This window comes from Rhinatrema bivittatum, chromosome 7 (assembly GCF_901001135.1).
Source record: "Rhinatrema bivittatum chromosome 7, aRhiBiv1.1, whole genome shotgun sequence".
NCBI lineage: Eukaryota > Metazoa > Chordata > Amphibia > Gymnophiona > Rhinatrematidae > Rhinatrema > Rhinatrema bivittatum.
This window is the reverse complement of record NC_042621.1, coordinates 130,605,804-130,627,509: the sequence shown is the minus strand read 5'-3', so window position 1 is coordinate 130,627,509 and position 21,706 is coordinate 130,605,804. Positions and strand designations below refer to the sequence as shown.

General features: G+C 44.2%; 1 protein-coding gene across 1 annotated transcript in view; it reads left to right on the top strand.

Annotated features, from left to right (window-relative positions):
• The window catches only part of ALOX5 (arachidonate 5-lipoxygenase), a 167,450-nt gene that overhangs the window by 61,363 nt on the left and 84,381 nt on the right, over nucleotides 1–21,706 (top strand). The window contains exons 6-7 of the mRNA XM_029609129.1: nucleotides 5,553–5,725; nucleotides 15,871–16,017. Coding sequence (XP_029464989.1) covers nucleotides 5,553–5,725; nucleotides 15,871–16,017 — 320 coding nt within the window. The remainder of the gene's footprint in view (nucleotides 1–5,552; nucleotides 5,726–15,870; nucleotides 16,018–21,706) is intronic.

The window sequence follows — 21,706 nt, the reverse complement described above, 5'->3', positions numbered from 1 at the left end:
GCTGGTATTGGTGAAGTTCCAGTTAGACCTCTGCACTAGCCAGCTCCACTCACCGATGGCGAGGACCTGCAGGTAGTGTTAATCTCGCCTCGGCTCAAGGGTCCACCGATGCAACAGTTTGCTGAGGCCATGGACCTGGTGGATCTCTCAGGCCTCCAGGCCATACGTAGCCTGGTACAGAAGCTTCAATAGTAGCAGCCGCAATTTTTGGAAGCTTTAGCGGGCTCTATGGAGCATCTTAGCGCCCGTCTTGACACTACCACTGCCATGCCCAGTCCTGGGGCTCTGACTTACTCTGCATCCCCGGTATGCTGGAGATCCTAAGCACTGTGTGGATTTCTAAATCAGTGCTTCATGCATTTCTCACTCCGGCCAGTGCAGTTCTCCAGCGACACCATCAAGACCAACTTTATCCTCTCTCTGCTGGATGGGAAGGCACTAGCTTGGGCCTCCCCCCTGTGGGAACGTGGGGATGCATACTCAAAGACGTTTCACAGTTCATCAAGGCATTTAAGCAGGTATTTGATGAGCCCGGTCATTTGGCTACCATCGGCTCCGACCTGCTGCACTTCCTGCAAATTGCTCTACCCCTGATAGATTATACCATCACGTTTCGTACCTTGGCTATCGAACTAAACTGGCAGGAAGACGGCCTTCGCAGCATTTTTTTTGGAAGGACTCTCCTCACGGATCAAGGATGAACTGGCTGCATAAGAATTTCCTGAGTCACTTGATGATCTCATTGAGCTAGCCTCCAGGATTGACCATCGCCTCCAGCAATGGGCCTGAGAGCTCTGATCCCCTCGTAGGCTAGTGATATTGTCTCCATCCTTTTTATGCCCTCTGGTCTCAGTACCAACAGCACCCGCATCTCCATCCCGGTCTGAGGAGCCCATGCAGCTGAGACAGAGTCATCTCTCACCAGAAGCTATGCTGCTATATTTTGGACCTCTGTTTCTATTGTGCCGGAAAGGGGCATCTTCTGACGCATTGACCCTTGAAGCAGGGAAACTAACCAGCCTAGGAGCCAGTAGGGAGACAATCCTAGGCTACACCACCCCCACTCCCTAACTTACACTCCCAGTAGTGATTATCACGGAAAACCACGAGTTCGCCACCCTCATGCTGGTAGATTCCAGCACAGGAGGGAATTTCATTATGAAGGCGTTAGCGGACCACCTGAAGCTGCCAACTGTTCCTTGGGAGAGACCTCTAATTATCTCCTCCATCTACGGGGAAACACTCCTTGATCGGATCACCTCTGTGACAGCCCTGCTGGGTCTCCACACTGGACTTCTCCACATGGAAGAGCTAACCTTCCACATCATTGATAAGGTGGTGCATCCCAACATGTTGGTACTGCCCTAGTTACAGCTCCACTCTCCTCAATTTCACTGGGAAACCTACCAACTCACTCAGTGGGGCCTTCGCTGCCATGACTCTTGCCTCCTCCAGGTTCGGCCTCCACTGCCCTTTCCTCTGGCTACGACTTCTCTGGGGCTGCCCCCGCAGTATGCTGACTTTGCGGATGTGTTCTCCAAAAGTAAGGCAGATACGTTGCTGGAGCATTGCCCCTTCGATTGTGCCATTAATCTACTTCCGGGAACTGTTTCACCACAGGGTAGGATTTATCTCTTATCCCTTCCGGAAACCAAGACCATGTCTCAGTATATCCAAGAAAATCTTGACAAAGGTTTCATTAGATCCTCTACAACTCCGGCAGGAGCGGGGTTCTTCTTTGTATCCAAGAAAGACGGTACATTACATCCCTGTATAGACTACTGGGGGCTGAACTCTGACCATTACCTCCTGTCACTCATCTCGGAACTTCTTGATCACCTTCAAGGAACCAACATATTCACGAAGCTGGATCTGCATGGGACCTACATCCTCGTTCAGATTAAGCAGAGTGACGAGTGGAAGACCGCGTTCAATATGCGAGACAGCCTTTACGAATATCTGGTTATGCACTTTGGTTTATGCAACGCCCCGCAGTATTCCAAAGCATGATGAATGAGATCTTTATGGACCTCCTGTACATGTGCGTGGTGATTTATCTTGATGATATTCTCATTTTCTCTAAAGATCTCCAGTCTCATTATTGTGACTTCTGTCAAGTTCTACAGCAGCTACAGACTCATAACCTATACATCAAGCTTGAAAAATGCATCTTTGAAAAGGAGAGCTTACCCTTCTTGGGGTATATAATTTCCAGCAGTGGCTTGTGCATGGACCCAGAGAAAGTAAAGTGCATCCAGGACCCAGAGAAAGTAAAGTGCATCCAGGACCTTCTGGACTTCGCGCCTTGCAGAGGTTCCTGGGATTCGCTAACTTCTACCGGCACTTCATCCCCAATTACTCTCAGATTGTGGCCCTTCTTATAGCATTTACCAGGAAAGGAGCCAATACCAAGCTGTGACCTCCTGAAGCAATCGCTGCTTCCACAAATTAAAACAGGCCTTCCTCCAGGAGTCATGTCTTTGCCATCCTGATCCTGCACATCCCTTCATTCTAGAAGTTGACACCTCATCCATGGATGTAGGGGCCATGTTGAGTTCCTTCTTCTCCTGAAAATTTTCCCCTGCCAAACAGAATTTCTGTATTGAGGACAAAGAGTTGCTTGCCATAAAAACCTCAAAGAATGGCGTAAGTAGCTGGAGAGTGTGCAACACCGAATTGTGATCTACACCAACCATAAGAACCTGCAGCACTTCCATCAGGCCCAATGGCTGAATGCCCACCAAGCTCGATGGTCCTTGTTTTTTTGCTCGATTCGACATTAAGCTGAGATACCGACCGGCAGCCAAGAATACCCGGGCAGACACTCTTTCCCGGTCCTTCGAGACGGGAGATGTACCTGAATTCCCAGGGCATATCATTAATCCGGCCCGTATCCTCTTAGCTGCATCCACACCGATCCCGCCAGGGAAGACGGTTCTTCCGCGCTATCTCCGTCAGAAGGTTCTGGAATGATATCACGATTCTCATATTGCTGGGATCCCAAACGGGCCCAGACACTCTCGCTACTCCAGCAGTATTATTGGTGGCTCCAGATTCAGAGTGACGTCAAGGCCTATGTGGACTCTTGTCACACCTGTGCTCAACAAAAACCATTGATGGACAACCTTGGGGGCTGTTACAGCCATTGACGGCCCCTAAGCAACCCTGGACCCACCTGTCCACTGATTTTGTGGTGGATCTTTCCATCTCTAATGGCTGCCGTACTATTTGGGTCATCATTGACCTTTTCTTCAAGATGGCCCACTTTGTTGCTCTCCCAGGTCTTCCTTTTGCATCCGAGTTGGCGCAGTTATTCACTATGCATGTTTTCTTCTTACATGGCTTGCCTCAACATATTGTCTCTGATCAAGGGGGTCCAGTTAATGGAAGTTAACTGGTCCCTTTGCTGGAAGTTTAACATTACATTGGATTACAATACTGCCTTATCATCCGCAAACCAGTAGTCAGGCAGAATGAACTAATTGTACGCTAAAGATAAAAGCCTCCTAAAAGCGTTCCATCCTCTCACCCCGGAAAACCCAGACTTCCAAGGGGGGCCTTAGAGGAGGGGGAACTGTTGCGGTTGGCTTACCACAGGCTTCCCCCATGCTGGTCCTCCCTACCTCCAGCCGGGAATGGAGGGGATTCCTCTGGCGCCGTGATGCCACCTGCAGAGGCAGACTGCCGCACAGGATCAGCTGCGCTGCACAGGGAACGCCGTTTCGCTTAGCAAGCTTCCCTAGGCACACATGCACCTCTTCAAGATTTAAAGGGCCTGCGGCAGGAAAGTACCCATGGTGCCCCGGGATGATGTTTCCTGGACCACCCAATCAAAGGACAGCCCGGACTAGCAATGGGTGCCTCAGCTATGGCTCCTCTCTTGTTAGCAGCAAGTTGCTTGTGTCCTGCTCCTGTGTTCCTGGTTCCGGTCCTGTTCTTGAATTCCCGTTCCTATTCCTCCGCTTCTTCAGCTTCTCCTCCTGGATTGATTCTTTGGCTTGGACTTTGGCTTGCCATGACTCCATCTTCTTCTTGGATCGTCTACCAACTGACCTCAGACCTTGCCTTGACCTCGCTTGCCTTGTCGCCTGCCCCAACCACGGTTTGTCTTCCTCTCTACTGTTCTGCTGCCTGCCCTGACCTCGGCCCGTACAGACTTGACCTTCTTGCCTGACATCTACTTCCGATACCTCGCCTTCCAGAGGCCTGCACCTAAGTCCAGCCAGCCCCGGCACCCATGGGCTAAACCTGTGGGGAATGTGGGCTGGTATTAGTGAAGTTCTGGTTAGGCCTCTGCACCAGCCAGCTCGACGGCGAGGATCTGCAGGTCTCCTCCCTGCAGGTAGTGTCAACCTTGCCTTGGCTCAAGAGTCCACTGACACAACAATGGTAAAGGACCCTCATCACACTGATTAAGGCTTTCACTGGGTAAGCCTATTGCTTGCTAGATTGGTATAATCATTAGTCCATAGTTTCACAATTGTCAAAGTCTCAGATTTTTCAATTGCATATAAAAACAATTAGTTCTCCTAGTAGATGTTCACAGATGAAACTATGAACCTATTTAGCAAGCAATAGGCTTACCTAGTGAAAGCCTTAAGCTAGTGTGATGAGGGTCCTTTACCATCATATCATTGTATTGATTTAAAAAGTTAAAAACTAATTTTTTTGTGAATGCTCTTTTCTAAAGGAAGACAGCTGATGTAGAAGGCGAAAGTGTGCAGCCGGCCGCATCGCGGCATCGCACACCATGGTTGAGGCTGCACTGAACACTTTCGCCCCATAGCACCAGTAGAAAAGTTATAGGTATTTCCGGTGCTACTGCTGGCAAAAATGTGTGAAAAATAATCTCCCGCAGCGCTACCAGCTCCTCATTTTTCTAAACCCCGCCCAAACTCCTCCCCTTTCCTTCATTTACATTTTAACATTGCAGTGCGGTAGTTATCGCATGCGTTAAGGCATTATCGCATGCGATAACGCCCTAATGCTGCAATAACGGCCCATCGTGATTTGAAAAATGACCCCCTTAGTGGCTAAAAATCCAATTCTTTTTTAAAAATTTTTAGATAGAATTGGGGGGTTTGAATGAAATATTGCTGGGAGAAGAGGGGAGAAGTTTTGTTTTTATTTCTATTGTTTTATTTGATTATATGTGTTATTTGGTATGTCTGTAAAAAATACAAAAATATTATTATTCACTCCAATTTTTTTTTGAATGCTCTGAGGCTCTGGTCATTACAATGTGTAATAAAATGAAACTAAATAAATCTAATAAATAAGAGTTTACATTTTCAAATCTACGCACGTTATTTTCCATGAAGAAAGTATCCACACAAAAAGTAGGTACAAGTTTGCACAGGTACATTGTGAATATGGACTTCCCCTTTGAAAGTCCCACTGCAGGCAATTTGAAAATTGCACCCAAAATGCTGATAATTTCTCCCATGGTATCTGAGTCCTGTGAGTTAGTTGTGCTCTCTGTCACTGATTGCCCTAAAGGGTACTTTGATGGGCAGAAGTTCAGTACTGAGACTATTCTTATACCACCACAGAGTATGTCATGCAGCACTGGCAGGAAGATTTCATGTTTGGCTACCAGTTTCTGAATGGCTGCAATCCTGTCCTCATCAAGAAGTGCAAGGAAATCCCCCAGAATTTTCCAGTGACCACCAAGATGCTAGAATGCAGCTTTGAGCGGAACCTGACGCTGGAGGAAGAGATTCAGGTACGACATGAAAGAAAAAATGGTGCAAGCTTTCACCCACCTGGCACATTACTGAAACTACCTTTGATATGGCAGCGGACAGGTGGACACACTGAGTTTGTGGATCATCTTTAGCTAAAAGTCAATTACTGTGCTGCCCCCTGCCATTCATTCTCTGTCCTGGGCCCACCAAAAAAAGTCCAGCTCCCTTCAGTGATACAAACTTTAAAAACTGACACCATCCCCCTCCAAACCCATGGCTGGTGCAAGGGTATTATGTGCCCTAGGCAAACCTTGTAGCCTTGCACAATGCCCCCCGCCCCATTCCAGTTATGCATTTATATTTTACATGAAAAATATCAAAGTACAGTATTCTGCGATAAAAAATATCACTTACATTGTATTTACATGCATTGCTGTGAAGCCAATCAGAAACCCCTGCAAAAAAGACACTTGGAACCCATATAATATTAGGCCTATTGTGATGTGTGTTGGGAGTGGGCTTGACCCTCTGAAAGCCCGAATACATTAATATACTTCCTGTTAAGAAAATGTCTCACCTCAGTCACACTCGCAGAACATAAACAGGCCCTCACCAAATACAAAATATAGCAACCATAAAGTAGAAATACAAACGCACAGACAAAAACTGAACTGGAAACTGCAAGAAGCCAGACTCTATATGCAGTGCAACAATGAAATCACAGAATCATCACCATTCTTCAAACATCAAATAATAAAATCAAGAAATAAAATGTATAATCATAATACTAAAAACATGCTAATAATATTATTTTTAAAAAGTTGATGAATAAAAGATCTAATAATTAAAAACTCATATACAAGTTTTTGTAAATGTCCCAAACACCAATAAAATATTTCAAAATAGCAGACATATCAAATAACACCTGAAAAATAAAACTAGAAGGTTTTTAAAAATTCACACTCTCCATACCTGGGAACTTTGATTTCCAGTCACCCTGAGATTGTTGTGGAGTAGTGGGAGTGGGATGCACAAACTTTCTCCTCTCTTTTTTCCACACACAAGCTCATACACACATACACTCCCTCCCGCAGGCATTTCTAGCTCTTCTTTGGTTGGGATCTATCAGCAGTGTAAGGTTCTCATCTTTATTTCAGCTGCTGGCAGATTGGAATCCACCTGCAGCACCCATTCTCTCTTTAACACACACACACACGCACACACAGAACCCAGGCAGGCTCCCATTCTCTCTCATACACCTCAGACAAGTTCCCATTTATACCCACACACCCCAGACAGTCTCCCATTTACATCCACCCAAATCCCAGGCAGGCTCCCATTCTCACACCCACACTCCCTGCCCATCCCAGAAAGGCTCCCATGCTTGCATGTGTGTGCACACACACACACACACACACACACCTATACACGCCCACCCATCCAAGGCAGGCTCCCATTCACATACACATCCATCCAAGGCAAGCTCCCATTCATACACACACACCCATCACAGGCAGGGTCCCATTCACACACCTATCCCAAGCAGGCTCCCATTCACACATTCATCCTACGCAGCCTCCCATTTACACACACACATAAACATATGCAACCCAGGCAGGCTCCCATTCATACACCCACCCATCCCAGGTAACCTGCCATTCACACACACACACACACACACACACATCCCAGGTATCCTCCCCTTTACACAATCAGGGTCCATGGGTCATTCCTCCTCCGCTGCTGCTGCCAGCCTGTACATTATTCTTTGTGGGGAGCAGCCGTTCTGCAGCTCCTCTTCATGTTCTGGCCTCGAGGTAATTAAACACTCGCGGTGCTAGCACTTCATGTATTCTCACCTCGTGATGCGCAAGATGATAATTCAGGAAGTGCTAGCACTGAGTATGTTGAATACTGTGGGGCTAGCACATGAGGTGGAGCTGTTGTCAAGTTTCCTCTTTCGCTGAGGCCTCCTCCTTTTCCACTGCCGATGGGATCGGGTCCACCGGCAGTACCATGGGCCTCCTGCTTTTCTGCCGCCAGTGGGATTGGGTCCACTGATGGCACCATGGGTCTCCTGCTTCTTTTGCCGCCAGTGGAACCAATCCCACTGGCAGCACCACGGGCCTCCACGTCTTCCACCACCAGTGGGATTGGGTCCACCAGTGGCAACACGGGCCTCTCCCTGCTCCTGACACTGCCCTACTGGGTGTGCCGCCCTGTGTAATTGCATGGTTTGCACACCCAGTGATGCTGCACCTGGCTGATAGCTCCTAAAACAGCGGTGGAAATACGTGTGATCCTTAGAGTGAGATGCCAGCTCTGGCTTGCTAGTGGAGGATCAATCACCACCACAGGTGCAACAAAGGGATCAGGCACCTCAAACATGTCACAGCAGAATGAATGCGAGAGCGCCAGAGGTCAGGCTAGAGCAGACCTTTATGTTTTCAGGTCCTCAGAAATGAAAAAAACAATCTAATCACAGCATTGTGCTGTCAGAGTTCATGGTATAAAGCCATGGTCAAAGAAAAGTACCATGAGCAAACAGCAACTACAGCCCAAAATGCTAAACAGAGAGCAGTCAAAGAATAACGCTTGACAGAGAACATCAAAAGGGTAATATTTTGTAATATCATGGGTATGGGGAAAATGCACATAAATTACACCAGTTTTGTAAGGGAACTTACATATGGATGTGCCCTTTGAAAATGATCCCACCAAACCTACCCACACAACAATTAAGTCGTGCGGGTAGGTTTTCAAAGGGAACACAAACATTTCAAAACATTTCAAAGGGAACACAAACTTTTCGGAGCACAAACATTTCAGAAAAAACTCAAAACTTGGCTATTCCGCCAAGCTTTCCCATAATCGGTCCGAATCAAGATCCTTACAATTTAAGCGCGCTTCGCTATATATGTAGCTAAGCCCCTTATATACTCAATGGTTGTCTCTCTCTCTTCTCTTTCTCCAGATTCCAAGTTGCTACTCCTTGTTAAATGTAACTATTGCCTCCTGTAAATGACCTCTTATTAATTGGTCATTAACGAATGTTATCCCCCAGGTTCCATGTAAACCGATTTGATATGACCCATGTCATGAAGGTCGATATATAAAAGAATTAAATAAATAAAATAAATAAACTTAATAGCTGCTAAAACACCTGCACTAATTTTCCTCCAAAATATATGCACATCTTTTTGAAAATTGGAAAGTACGGTGTAAGTCCAGATACATCCCCCCAACTCTGTCACCTGGGATTGCCTTCACCCAGTCTGGGTAAACATAAGGACAAACATGCTACACGGGTATAGTTCATTCATACATACCGCAGGCAATATTGTATGAAGCCAGTGTTTTATCCATGGGAATTGCCATTGAAAATTATCCCCCAGTACACACAGAATCCTATCTTCGCTGTTCACACCAACATCTGGGATCATCTGCGCAATGAAGGAAAACCATCACCCAGGCCTCCTCAGGAGGTCTCTCTGAGAGTCAGGGAGTGGGAAATGAACTTTAAAGAGATTTAGTCATGTTCCCAGCTTCATGAAATCAACAAGAAAATAAGAAATTGCCATACTGAGTCAGACCAAGGGTCCAACAAGCCCAGCATCCTGTTTCCAACGGTGGTCAATCCAGGATACAAGTACCTGGCAAGTACCCAAAAACTAAGTATATCCCATGCTACTGATGCTACTAATAGCAGTGGCTATTTTCTAAGTCAATTGATTAATAGTAGGCAATGGACTTCTACTCCAAAAACGTATCCAAACCTTTTTTAAACCCAGCTACACTAACTGCACTAGCCATATCCCCTGGCAACAAATTCCAGAGTTTAATCGTGCGTTGAGTGAAAAAGAATTTTCTCTGATTAGTTTTAAATGTGCTACATGCTAACATCATGGCGTGCCCCTTAGTCCTTCTATATCTGAAAGAGTAAATAACCAATTCATATTTACCCGTTCTAGACCTTTTATGATTTTAAAGACCTCTATTATATCCCCCCCCCCCCCCCCCCAGCCATTTCTTCTCCAAACAGTTCTAATCTCTTTAGTCGCTCCTCATAGGGGAGCAGTTCCATTCCCTTTATCATTTTGGTCGCCCTTCTCTGTACCTTTTCCATCACAACTATATCTTTCCTGAGATGCGGCGACCAGAATTGTGCAAGTACTCAAGATGTGGTCTCACCATGGAGCGATACAGAGGTATTATGACATCCTCCATTTTATTCACCAGTCACTTCCTAATAATTCCTAACATTCTGTTTGCTTTTTTGACTGCCGCAGCACACTGAGCTGACGATTTCAATGTATTATCCACTCTGACGACTAGGTCCTTTTCCTGGGTGGTAGCTCCTAATATGGAACCTAACATTGTGGTAGATTTACAAAAAATGCGCGTTCGCGTACTTTTGTTGGCGCACCAGTCGCAAACAAAAGTACGCTGGATTTTAGTAGATACGCGCGTAGCCACGCGTATCTGCTAAAATCCAGGATCGACGCGCGCAAGGCTGCCGATTTCGTGCAGCCGGTGCGCGCCGAGCCGCGCAGCCTGCCTCCGTTCCCTCCAAGGCCGCTCCGAAATCGGAGCGGCCTCGGAGGGAACTCGCTTTCGCCCTCCCCTCACCTTCCCCTCACTTCCTCTATCTAACCCACCCCCCCCGGCCCCTATCTAAACCCCCCCCTACCTTTGTCCGGGGATTTACGCCTCCCGGAGGGAGAAGTAAATCCCTGCGCGCCAGCAGGCCGCTAGTGCGCCGAGACGCAACCCGGGGGCAGTTCCGGAGGGCGCGGCCATGCCCCCGGACCGCCCCGGGCCGAAACCACGCCCCCGGGCCCGCCCACGAAACGCCACGTCCCGCCCCCAAAACGTTGCGTCGATCGGCCCCGCCCCTGACATGCCCCCGACATGCCCCCGACAAAAAACCCCGGGACTTACGCGAGTCCCGGGGCTCTGCGCGTGCCAGCAGGCCTATGGAAAATAGGTGCGCCGGCACGCAAGGCCCTGCTCGCGTAAATCCGGGCGGATTTACGCGAGCAGGGCTCTTAAAATCCGCCCCATTGTGTATCTATAGCATGGGTTATTTTTTCCTATATGCATCACCTTGCATTTATCTACATTAAATTTCATCTGCCATCTGGATCCCCAATTTTCCAGTCTCACAAGGTCCTCCTGCAATTTATCACAATCCGCTTGTGATTTAACTACTCCGAATAATTTTGTATCATCTGCAAATTTGATTACCTCATTCGTCGTATTCTTTTTCCAGTTCATTTATAAATATATTGAAAAGCATGGGTTCTAGTACAGATCCTTGAGGCACTCCATTGTATACCCTTTTCCACTGAGAAAATTGTCCATTTAATCCTGCTTTCTGTTTCCTGTCTTTTAATCAGTTTGTAATCCAGGAAAGGACATTGCCATCTATCCCATGACTTTTTACTTTTCTTAGAAGCCTCTCATGAGAAACTTTGTCAAACGTCTTTTGAAAATCCAAATGCACTACATCTACCGGTTCACCTATATCTACATGTTTATTACACCCTTGAAAAAAGTGAAGCAGGTTTGTGAGGCAAGACTTGCTTGGGTAAAACCATGCAACTTTATTTTATTAAACCATGTCTTTCTATATGTTCTGTGATTTTGATCTTTAGAACACTTTCCACTATTTTTCCTGGCACTGAAGTCAGGCTAACTGGTCTGTAGTTTTCCAGATCTTCCCTGGAGCCTTTTTAAAATTGGGGTTACATTAGCCATCCTCCAGTCTTCAGGTACAATGAATGATTTTAATGATAGGTTACAAATTTTAACTAATAGATCTGAAATTTCAGTTTTTGAGTTCCTTCAGAACCCTGGGGTGTATACCATCCGGTCCAGGTGATTTACTACTCTTCAGTTTGTCAATCAGGCCTACCACATCTTCTAGGTTCACCATGATTTGGTTCAGTTCATCTGAATCATTACCCATGAAAACCTTCTCCAGAACAGGTATCTCCCTAACATCCTCTTCAGTAAACACCGAAGCAAAGAAATCGTTTAATCTTTCCACAATGGCCTTATCTTCTCTAAGTGCCCCTTTAACTCCTCGATCATCTAACGGTCCAACTGACTCCCTCACAGACTTTCTGCTTCGGATATATTTAAAAAAGATTTTACTGTGAGTTTTTGCCTCTACGGCCAACTTCTTTTCAAAATCTCTCTTAGCATATCTTATCAATGTCTTACATTTAACTTGCCAGCGCTTATGCTTTATCCTATTTTCTTCTGTTGGATCCTTCTTCCAATTTTTGATTGAAGATCTTTTGGCTAAAATAGCCTCTTTCACCTCACCTTTTAACCATGCTGCTAATCATGTTGCCTTCCTTCCACCTTTCTTAATGTGTGGAATACATCTGGACTGTGCTTCTAGGATGGTATTTTTTAACAATGTCCACGCCTCTTGCACACTTTTTACCTTTGTAGCTGCTCCTTTCAATTTTTTTCTAACTATTTTTCTCATTTTATCAAAGTTTCCTTTTGAAAGTTTAATGCTAGAGCCATAGATTTACTTGCTGTCCCCCTTCCTGTCATTAATTCAAATTTGATTATATTATGATCACTATTGCCAAGCGGCCCCACCACCGTTACCTCTCTCACCTAATCCTGTGCTCCACTAAGAATTAGATCTAAAATTGCTCCCTCTCTCGTCGGTTCCAGAACCAATTGCTCCATAAAACTGTCATTTATTCCATCCAGGAACATTATCTCTCTAGCATGTCCTGTTGTTACATTTACCCAGTCAATATTGGGGGCAATTGAAGTCTCCCATTATTACCGCACTACCAATTTGGGGGGTCATTCTCTAATGGGATTGCACGCGAAAAGTCTCTTTTCGCGTATGATACCTAAATCAGGGCGGGTTCTGGGCAGAGTCGACACCGGAAGGGGAGGAGTCGGGGCGGCACGGGGGCAGACGCCGTAAAAACATCTCTGATGGCGAAAGGTAAGGACCCTTATCGCCGCCAGTTTTGCATCGAATAACTACACCTTTTATGGTGTAGTTATTTGGTGCGAAAGCCGGCAGCCAGCGCACCCAGTGGTGCGATAGCTGCCGGCTTTCGCAGGCCTGCCACCCTGCTTCGCCCCCCGCCCCCCATTACCGCCGGATTCTCTAAGGTCGCAGACCTTAGAGAATCCAGGTCTTGGTTAGCTTCCCTAATTTCTCTTAGCATTTCACTGTCTGTCGCACCATCTTGGCCAGGTGAACATTTAGATATATTTAGAAAAACATTTACAGGGAAATTTGTAATAAGGCAATTAATTAATTTGTTGTGAACTGTGTTAAGCTTTTATTTATTTATTGTTTTTAGGGAAAAGCAAACTATACATGGTAAATAGACAAGCAAAAACTATTTACATATTTTTCAGCCCACACAAACCAACTTGATTTTGAAACACAAACTATTTGCAGTTGATGTTTGAAAATCAGGTTGTTAGGTGGATAAAAAATATGAGGGAAGTTTTCAGATGGGCACGTGGGCACATATATATTCGTGTGCATGGGAGCACGGCCAGATAGGCGGCAGTTTTATATCCTGTGTGCACGTGCTCACAAATGTTGTAAAATTGCCCTGGCTTGCGTATGTGTGCGCGCATAGCCGAGAAATGTTGGCTTTGAGCCGCGCACGTGAGGGAATTTTATAACAGGCGCATGTCCACTCCATGACCAGTTTCACCAGTTCATCCACCAGTTCGCCAAGCTTAGAGCTAGATCCTCCAAACCTCCCCTAGTTTTTAGCCTGCACGCCCCCCAGCTAACCCAGACCCCACAAACATCTCAGAGATGCCTGGAAATAGTTTTATTGAGACTTACACCTCCTCCATAGCAGCTTTACGCTCAAGTATACCTGGGTGTGCGCTCAGGCATGTGGGTACTTGTGTACACACCTCTTGGCCCCACCCTGGAATGCCTGTATGCCCTGCCCACACTATACCCACATTCCATCCTTTCTTGGCTTGATGTGAGAGATTCGTTCATTGGGATTTGTGGGCAGCTTCTAAAACCAGGTGGACATGCCACTGTGCTCCATATGCCCCCATCTCCCCATTTTTGCACACACCCGGCTTTTAAAATTCACCTTTATGGGTGTATTTTAATTTATCTCAAATGAGGGTGCATAGCATACACATTGGCTACGCATGTGGTGTTCTAGCCTGATCAATTTACTCCCCCAAGAATGCCTCCTTTTACTGTGGATAAAAGTACACATGTTGGAAAGTACTTGTGGTATTTAGGCAGCAGAAAACCCCCTTAGACATTTTCAGCCATTCTAGCAGCATAAATGCTGTTTTTACCTGCACAGAACCTAACTAAGGGGCCTATCCAATAAACATTAGTATGCTGCAGCTTGAAAATCCCTGTGCTAACTGGCTCGAAGTGAAAAAGCATGGTTAGCATGGGAAATTTCTTTATTCCCAATCCATGATCCTTTTCAAACCCATGCCACATATCAAAGTACCCACCCAACCTCCCTTCCACATATCAACACACCTCACAAGAAACCCCAACCTCCCAGCCCTTCCTTCGTATGAAATGTGGATCCCCCACATTTCTGGAATGCCTTGTTACTATTCCAGACAGTCTCCCATCCCAATCCTCACCAGCAGGAAGGTCTTAAGAGCCCTCCTGCCTACTAATGAAGATCAGAATGGAAGATCCTCCACTTTGAGAAAAAAATAGAGATTGGCATAGTTTGATCACCACATCGGGGCAATTCACATAGTCTGGAGACTTGGGTATGCCACGAAATTGCAGATTACTCTTGCATGACCAATTTTCAAGGTCCTTCAGTTTTTCAGAAAGCAACTCATTCTCCACCTTCACGGCCTCCTGCTCTTTACGAATACACCTCAGTTCTTCAATATGTGAATCTATGCAAACATCTGATTCATCAATTCTACGGCCCAAATCCGCAATTTCCTCTTTTAATTCGTAAATCAACATGGTTATCTCATGTTTAATATCTTGTCATAAGTTCCAGAACCAACCGCAAAACTCCTCACGACTTGGTAAGTCAGAGCCAACCTGCGCAGATACCACCTCAAGGCCTGCTTCTTCCTTAAGGCCTTCCCCGGCCACCATTACTTCTACTGCAGCCTTGTGGTCTTCGGAGGGTTTTATATAAGAAAATTTGCTTATGTCTATAGATTTTTTCCTCACTGACATCGCTATCTTCCACAAAAGTATAGCTATCGGAACAACTGTAAGTTATTCATGGATGCCCAAGATCAAGCACATATTATGCCACTTAATGGTAGAGCCCAGTCTCAGGCAGCCATTCACCCCGATGATGTCATATCCTCTCAGTATGGAAGATCATCCAAAATGGTAAGAAGTTATTTCAGAGGGGATGAATGGGAGGTTAGGGATGGGGTCCACCCTTTCTGGGGGACAGTGAGGGCTTCTTGTTTTGATATGCAGCTCGTGTCTTCAGGATGACTTTGATGTGAAGGGCATTTGTGGATGGCAAAGATGAAGGGATTTCATTTTCTGTAGGGAGCAAACTTGATGGGTGTGGAAGGGAAGAAATTCCCCAAGATCACTAACTTTCACTTCAGGCTGGTAGGCAACACACGGAATTTCATTGCAGCTAGCGTGGATGCTATACATTTTTGTGCAGGCATTCACACTAATAATGTGCACATGTTATATCAATGGTGATTTTTGGCATGTACTTGTGTAAAATTTAGTGCACCACCCATTAAGTGCTGTTTTAGCATCCGCATAAAATGTTTTACTGAGGCACAACAATCTCCAGTGATCCATGTGAGGTAGAGTATTCCCAGTCTCTGATGCAACTTGAATGTAATTCACCTTGAGCAACCAATGAAAGGTATGAGATAAATACACAATAAATATATACAAATAAATCTGTTTATATGGGTGAGCCCTCCCCAGCTGTCCTTCTTGTAAAAACGTTAACCAAAATGTCCCCCAAAACCATAACAAAACACAGCAGCGACTTCAAGGCAGAAAGGGTGCTGTGCCTGAATGCCCCAACAAAGCACACATAATTACAACTATAGTGGGGTAAGACTCGGCCCAGCTCAGTGTTCCTGCTGAATTTTAATCAAAGTGGGGCAATAGGTACCTGTTGGACAAGAGCCTGTTGGTAAAATGGCTGTGCATTCTTTCCTGTAGAAGGGGAATATCTTCATCGTTGATTATGCACTTCTTGATGGTATTACTGCTAATGCAACAGATCCCTGCACAATACAGTACCTGGCGGCTCCCATCTGTCTGCTCTACAAGAACCTGGAGAACAAGATCATACCCATTGCTATTCAGGTGAGTCTGGCCGCCATGCTACGCTCCTAAACAGCCCAGCTTCATTCAGGGAGCCTGGTGGTGGGGAGGCAGGAGGGGGAGCAAGTGACGTTCATGGGTATGTGAGTGAGGAGAGGGCTGTGAAAGAGTAAGAGAGTCATAGAAATGCAAAGGTAGAGGCCATGTGCATGTGACAGAGCTCGTAGAAGTAGAGGTTAGAAAATGATACCAATAGGGCAAGGGCAGCACTTCTGCTCCCAGAAGACCATTCTAGCAACTGGGTAAGCTTGGGGGGAGCCGAAGGAGTTGTGGGCACAAGTATGACTTTCACTTTCTTGGAGGAGAGAAAAGGAGATGGGCTTACCAGGTGGAACTTAACAAGCCTGGGCTTAACATTTTTGTCCCACAAAGGGATCAGGGTCGGGGTGGGGGTGGGGGTCACTAGCACCAACAGGGAGTTGTTACACTAGAGGAGTGGGGAGGGGATTATGAATAACTTGGCCCTTTTAAAACATAGTGACCCCTAATGCACATTGCTCCAGCAAGGAAAATTCAAAGTTCCCAACCTTGGCGATGCACAGAGCATTTCATGCAAAAGTAAGCTATGAAAGTAAATGAATTTATTCTTCTGTAAAAAAAAAAAAAAAGGCTGTTAACCCACAAAAAATATCCTGGGTTAGTACATTGGCCTCTATGTGCATTAATGCACATTAGTGCAATAGAGTGTTTTCATCAATAAATCCCTATATCTTCAGGGAAGGATGCATTTATCCAAATAGCTTGCATTTATTTAATAATTTTTTAACCTTGTCGCCTATTAAAGACATTTTTTGTGATTGAAATAATTTTCCAAATGGATAGTTTATTTTGAAAACTTAATTCCAGCTTTAAGTAAAGATTTGTCCTGATGTGGCTTCTGCTATACAGACTCATAAGTGGAAATTCATAACTAAGAAAAGCGATATTTTATCTCTGAGTGTTACTTATTTGCTTCCTTATATAGCCAAGTGGCAGATTGTTTAAGAAGATAGTAACTATCTTTTCTACAATTTAAAGCAAGTTGACTTTTATAATGTCCCATGATGATGACACATGTTTGAAAGCACAACTATATCTCTTTCTTCTCTCCCATGCGATTTGTAGTGCTAATGGGTTGTTTTTTTTTTTTTTGTATTGGATTTGTGTTCTGGTTATTTGATTTACCTTGAAGCATCAAGGACAATTTTCAAAGCCATTTGAATATTGCCCTTTCTCAAGGCTGCTAAAAGTAACAGCGTGTGTTTAATATATAGATCTCCATCTTGCCCTTTTAAAAATTATGGGCCTTTCTCATTCAAGGAGGCATATTTATCTTGTTTGTTTTGATTTTTCTCTCGTATGATTTAGTGTAAGCTGTAGTTTTCTTCTAAATCTGTGTTTTGCTTATATTTATTAAATATTCAAATGTTCAGTACAGAAAATACAAACAAATACAGTTGTTAAACTCAACCTCATTACTAAAGCTGTACTGCAGCTCTGCCACATCGGGGTAGGTAACTTACTTTTTTCCTGGCTTATCCTTCACATGCTACCTCAACCTGCTCCAGGGTTCAGTGGACATGCTGTGTTATTCCCATCTATTATGCAAGTCTCTGTAATTGGACTAAAGAGCATCTTGGAATCTGCATGTTTAAAAAGTAAGCTGTGATTGGCTGGTACCCACCCTCATGGTACTGTACCACTTTTTTGTTTTTTTTATGACTCTCAAATCATTTAGTACTCCTCAGTAGAATTTAGTCACTGACAACCTCTCTTAGAGGGTAATTTTGTAACTTTGCACATCAGTTACCAGCAAATATACGCATCAGTTACAGCGATTTTAAAAAGTGGCCTTACATGCATAACTCCACTTAGAAAATTACTCTCTCTCTCCCCCCCCCCCTCCCCCCTATTTGGCTCGTATAGGTTTTGCCACGAGAATTTGTGCCTGCTGTTTAAAGTCAAAAAGTATGTGCATAAATCCCCACGCTGCCCAGACTTCATCGTCTGGAATGCCCCTCCCCCTATGTGTGTAAAATACAGACAACGTGCATGAATGTAATTATTTCAGACTTGCAATTTTCTAAAGTGCCAATTCTGCAGGTAAAGCATTATGTTGTCTGCAGAAGTCCCTTTGACAAAGACCATAACAAATTTTCAAGTTTTGTTTTTGTAACCTCCCACCCCTCTGACGAAGCACATAAAATGTGAGAGGGTCTGGCACCGGTTGAAGGCTTAATTGCCAGTCTCTCAATAGGGGTTCTGTACTACGTGGTCAAGCAGATGATGTAGGGGATATGACTCAGAGGCCAAGAGCAGAGGGTCCCATCCTTTTCTACCCATGATACTCAAACTCTGATCCATTCCCTCTTGGAGCAAAACAAGGTCTCATAACACCAGGCATATTCCAACAACCAGTATTTATTTTATTTATAAATTTTTATAGACCGTCATTCGGAATATACCATCATAATGGTTTACACAATTAAATAAATAAAAGAAATACAGCACAGTTAAAAGAATTCTAAATAGTACAATATTAAACAATTATAATAATAAGCAAATATAAAACATAATATAAGATCAATTCAATAAAATAATATAAATCAAATGGCAATAAAAAATAAAATAAAAAATAAAAAAAAGAGTTTATTTCTGGATGAGTCAGTAGTCAGAGTTTAAGAACAAGGTATTAAAACAAGGGTAGAACTAGGTCACAGGTTATCTACAGCAGGCTGTAAAAAAAAAGCAGCATAACTTAAAACAAAAATTTCCAACAGGTTTTCTTCCCACAACCCAAAGGAATACGAGAAAACTCACTGTTGTATCTGCTTTACAAGGACATTTTATTTTTACTTTTTTTAATTTAAAAACATTTTTTACCCGCCCTTCCTACTTTCAGGACGGAGTACAATAAAACACACACGAGTTACGACTGAGTAACAGATAGTAAGTTAAAAAAACACTAAAATACAAATATTACTCCCACTCCCCTTCTATTCCACCTCAACTCCAATTACATCCATATCTTGTATGCACATGCAGTCTGTCTGTAGATACTTCCCTAGATCCTGTCCACATGTACACATACCCAAGACCAGGGTACCTCTTCTCTAGGCATCCAGGAACTTGGTCTCCTTGGTCTGTCCAACGTCTAGTCTCTCCTTCTAGGCAATAGTCAGGGACTCCCCCAGTTTCTCCTGCTCATCCCACTGGAAAGCTTCTTATTCCTTAGATTTTCATGCAGGCCTGGATTTGTCAATAGGCACACTAGGCCTGTGCCTACAGTGGCAAAAATATGGCGGGGGAGCAGCAGGGTGGCTGAAAATGTAATGCTTTCCTGCTTTGCTGAATCTCACTCAGCAAAGAACAGCCATCTGCTTCCTGATCCAGCCCTTCCCTTTTCATGCAGGAAGCAGAGAACAAAATGGGAGGAGAGTGAGCCTGGAGCACACAGAGCAAAGACAGAGGTTAGGAGGGGCTGAATGGGGATCAGTGAGGGGCGAGAGTGGGGGATGAGAGTGGATCAGCTGGGAACGCAGGGGGAAGTATTTGTGTGTGTGTGAGAGAGAGAGAAGATATTGGTGCTGGTGTGTGAGACTGAGAGGTTAGAGAGGGGATGGAAGGGGGAGCAGGACCAGAACACAGAAGGGACACCTGCCTCCTCTCCTTCCCCCTCTTCTAACCCTCTGCAATCCAGGGTCTCTCTCTCCCTTGATCTTGGATTCTGTCTCCCAGATCCTAGAACCTTCCTTCCTTTCTCTCCAGATCCTGGAACCCATCCCCCAACATATCCTACACCCTCCTCCCCCTTCTCAGTCCCAGAACCTCCCTCCCTTCTTCATCCCAGGTTCCTGATTTCCCCCTTTCCTTGATCTTCCCCATCTCCCATCCTCTCCAACCACAGTCCTTTTTACCTCTTTTCTCACCATCCCCAATCCTCTTTCCTTCTCATACTCCTCCCTCCTGTTCCCAGTCCTTTCACCTTCTCCTCACCCCATTCCTAGTCCTTCTCCTTTCCTTTCCCCATCCCTAGTCCTCTCCCCCTCTCCTTCTCTTCTGCCTATGCCTGAGTTATCATCTCTATACTAATACTTATGATCCCTTTTCCTCCCCCAGTAAAAAATAAATTATACAGAGCGAGGTTGGAAAATTAAGTAATTTTTTATAACATTGATATAAATGATGGAAATGTTTGCCAAAGTGCTTCAGAATTTTCAAATTTGGACAAAGCATCGACCCCCCCAAGCTGTAGCAGTAAACTGTGGGGCTGTACCTTTGACCTCATCTTGTTGCCTGACCTTAGCAAAACCCTAAATCCATCTCTGGATTTCCACAAATTAGGTACTTCTGCTTTTCCTCCTTCAGGACCCAAAATTAGTCTTTAATATGTTCCCTCTTGAGATGAAACATTCTTAAGGTCTCAGGCTTTTCCCCTTGAAGTGGAAAGGCCCTAAGGAACCCTTCTCCTTAAGGAGCGTCACTCTGGGCCAGGCAGCCCTGGTCGGGCTCCTGCAGCTTTCCCAACAACTCCTCCCACTAAAATGTTGAGCCAGACTTATACACACCCAAAGAATACCCCCTCAGTCTAGAGGATCGCCTGCTCAACCGCCTTAAAAGAAACACATCATCAATAACGCATTAAACATTCCACCCAGAACTTTCCCACTGTGTGAAAGGCACTGCACTCTTCCCATAAATTCTGCTATCTAGTATCCTTTCAGTAAAAGGGGTCACCACAGTATTTTTCTGAACAACACATTCAACATTTCATCAGCCTAATACAAGATCCCAGAAACAAATCCAAGGCCTTCCCCTCCTAGACTCCTTCACTGACCTTCAACATTATTTATTTATTTATTTATTTATTTATTTTTATATACTGATGTTTCATGAGTACATATCACACTGGTTTATATTAGTTAACAAATATTCATTTAAAAATATTTGCATTTCCAAAATTAAAATGAAAGGAAGTAAATACAAAGTTTCACAATAAACTAATAAAAACAAATAAAATAGCAGAATTAGGCCCAATCACCCTTTTGTTTCTTATATATGTCACTAGTAGAAATTGCTCATACATCTTTCTGTGTTCATGTGATTCAGATTCACCTAAAAAATAAATAATTTTTTATTTATACGCCTCTGGTACAATTTTAACACTTTTTTTTTTATTACTAATATATATAGCTAAGAATTCAGTTGCAGGCTAACAATAGTTTATCAATTGTTCTAAATTAATACACAATCTAATGAAAACAACAAACACTCATGTATATTCTGTAAATAAAGTACAAAAATTGAATTTATGTAAACAGGTCTCATATTTATACGTATAACAAATTTTAAAATACCAAACTGTGCAGCAAATTACATGCCAGTTCATAGCATACATATAAAACTTACCGGCGTTAGATAATTAGAGTACATAAGTATCATTTTATAACGTGTCAAATTTAGTACTACACCATTGTCCAGAAGGAGCAACATCTTTAAAATACGACGCTCATAAACAGTGAATATAACTACAACTTGAAGAAAGTGATCAAATTCTCACTGACTTGAAAGCTGTCTTGCTATCGGAAATCCTCATTCCCGTCTTGCTAGCTGGTTCCTTCATGAGGACATGGATAGTCAATCACGCCTTTCCTTCATAACTACAGCCTGAGCCCTGGAGCGTGGGAACTGA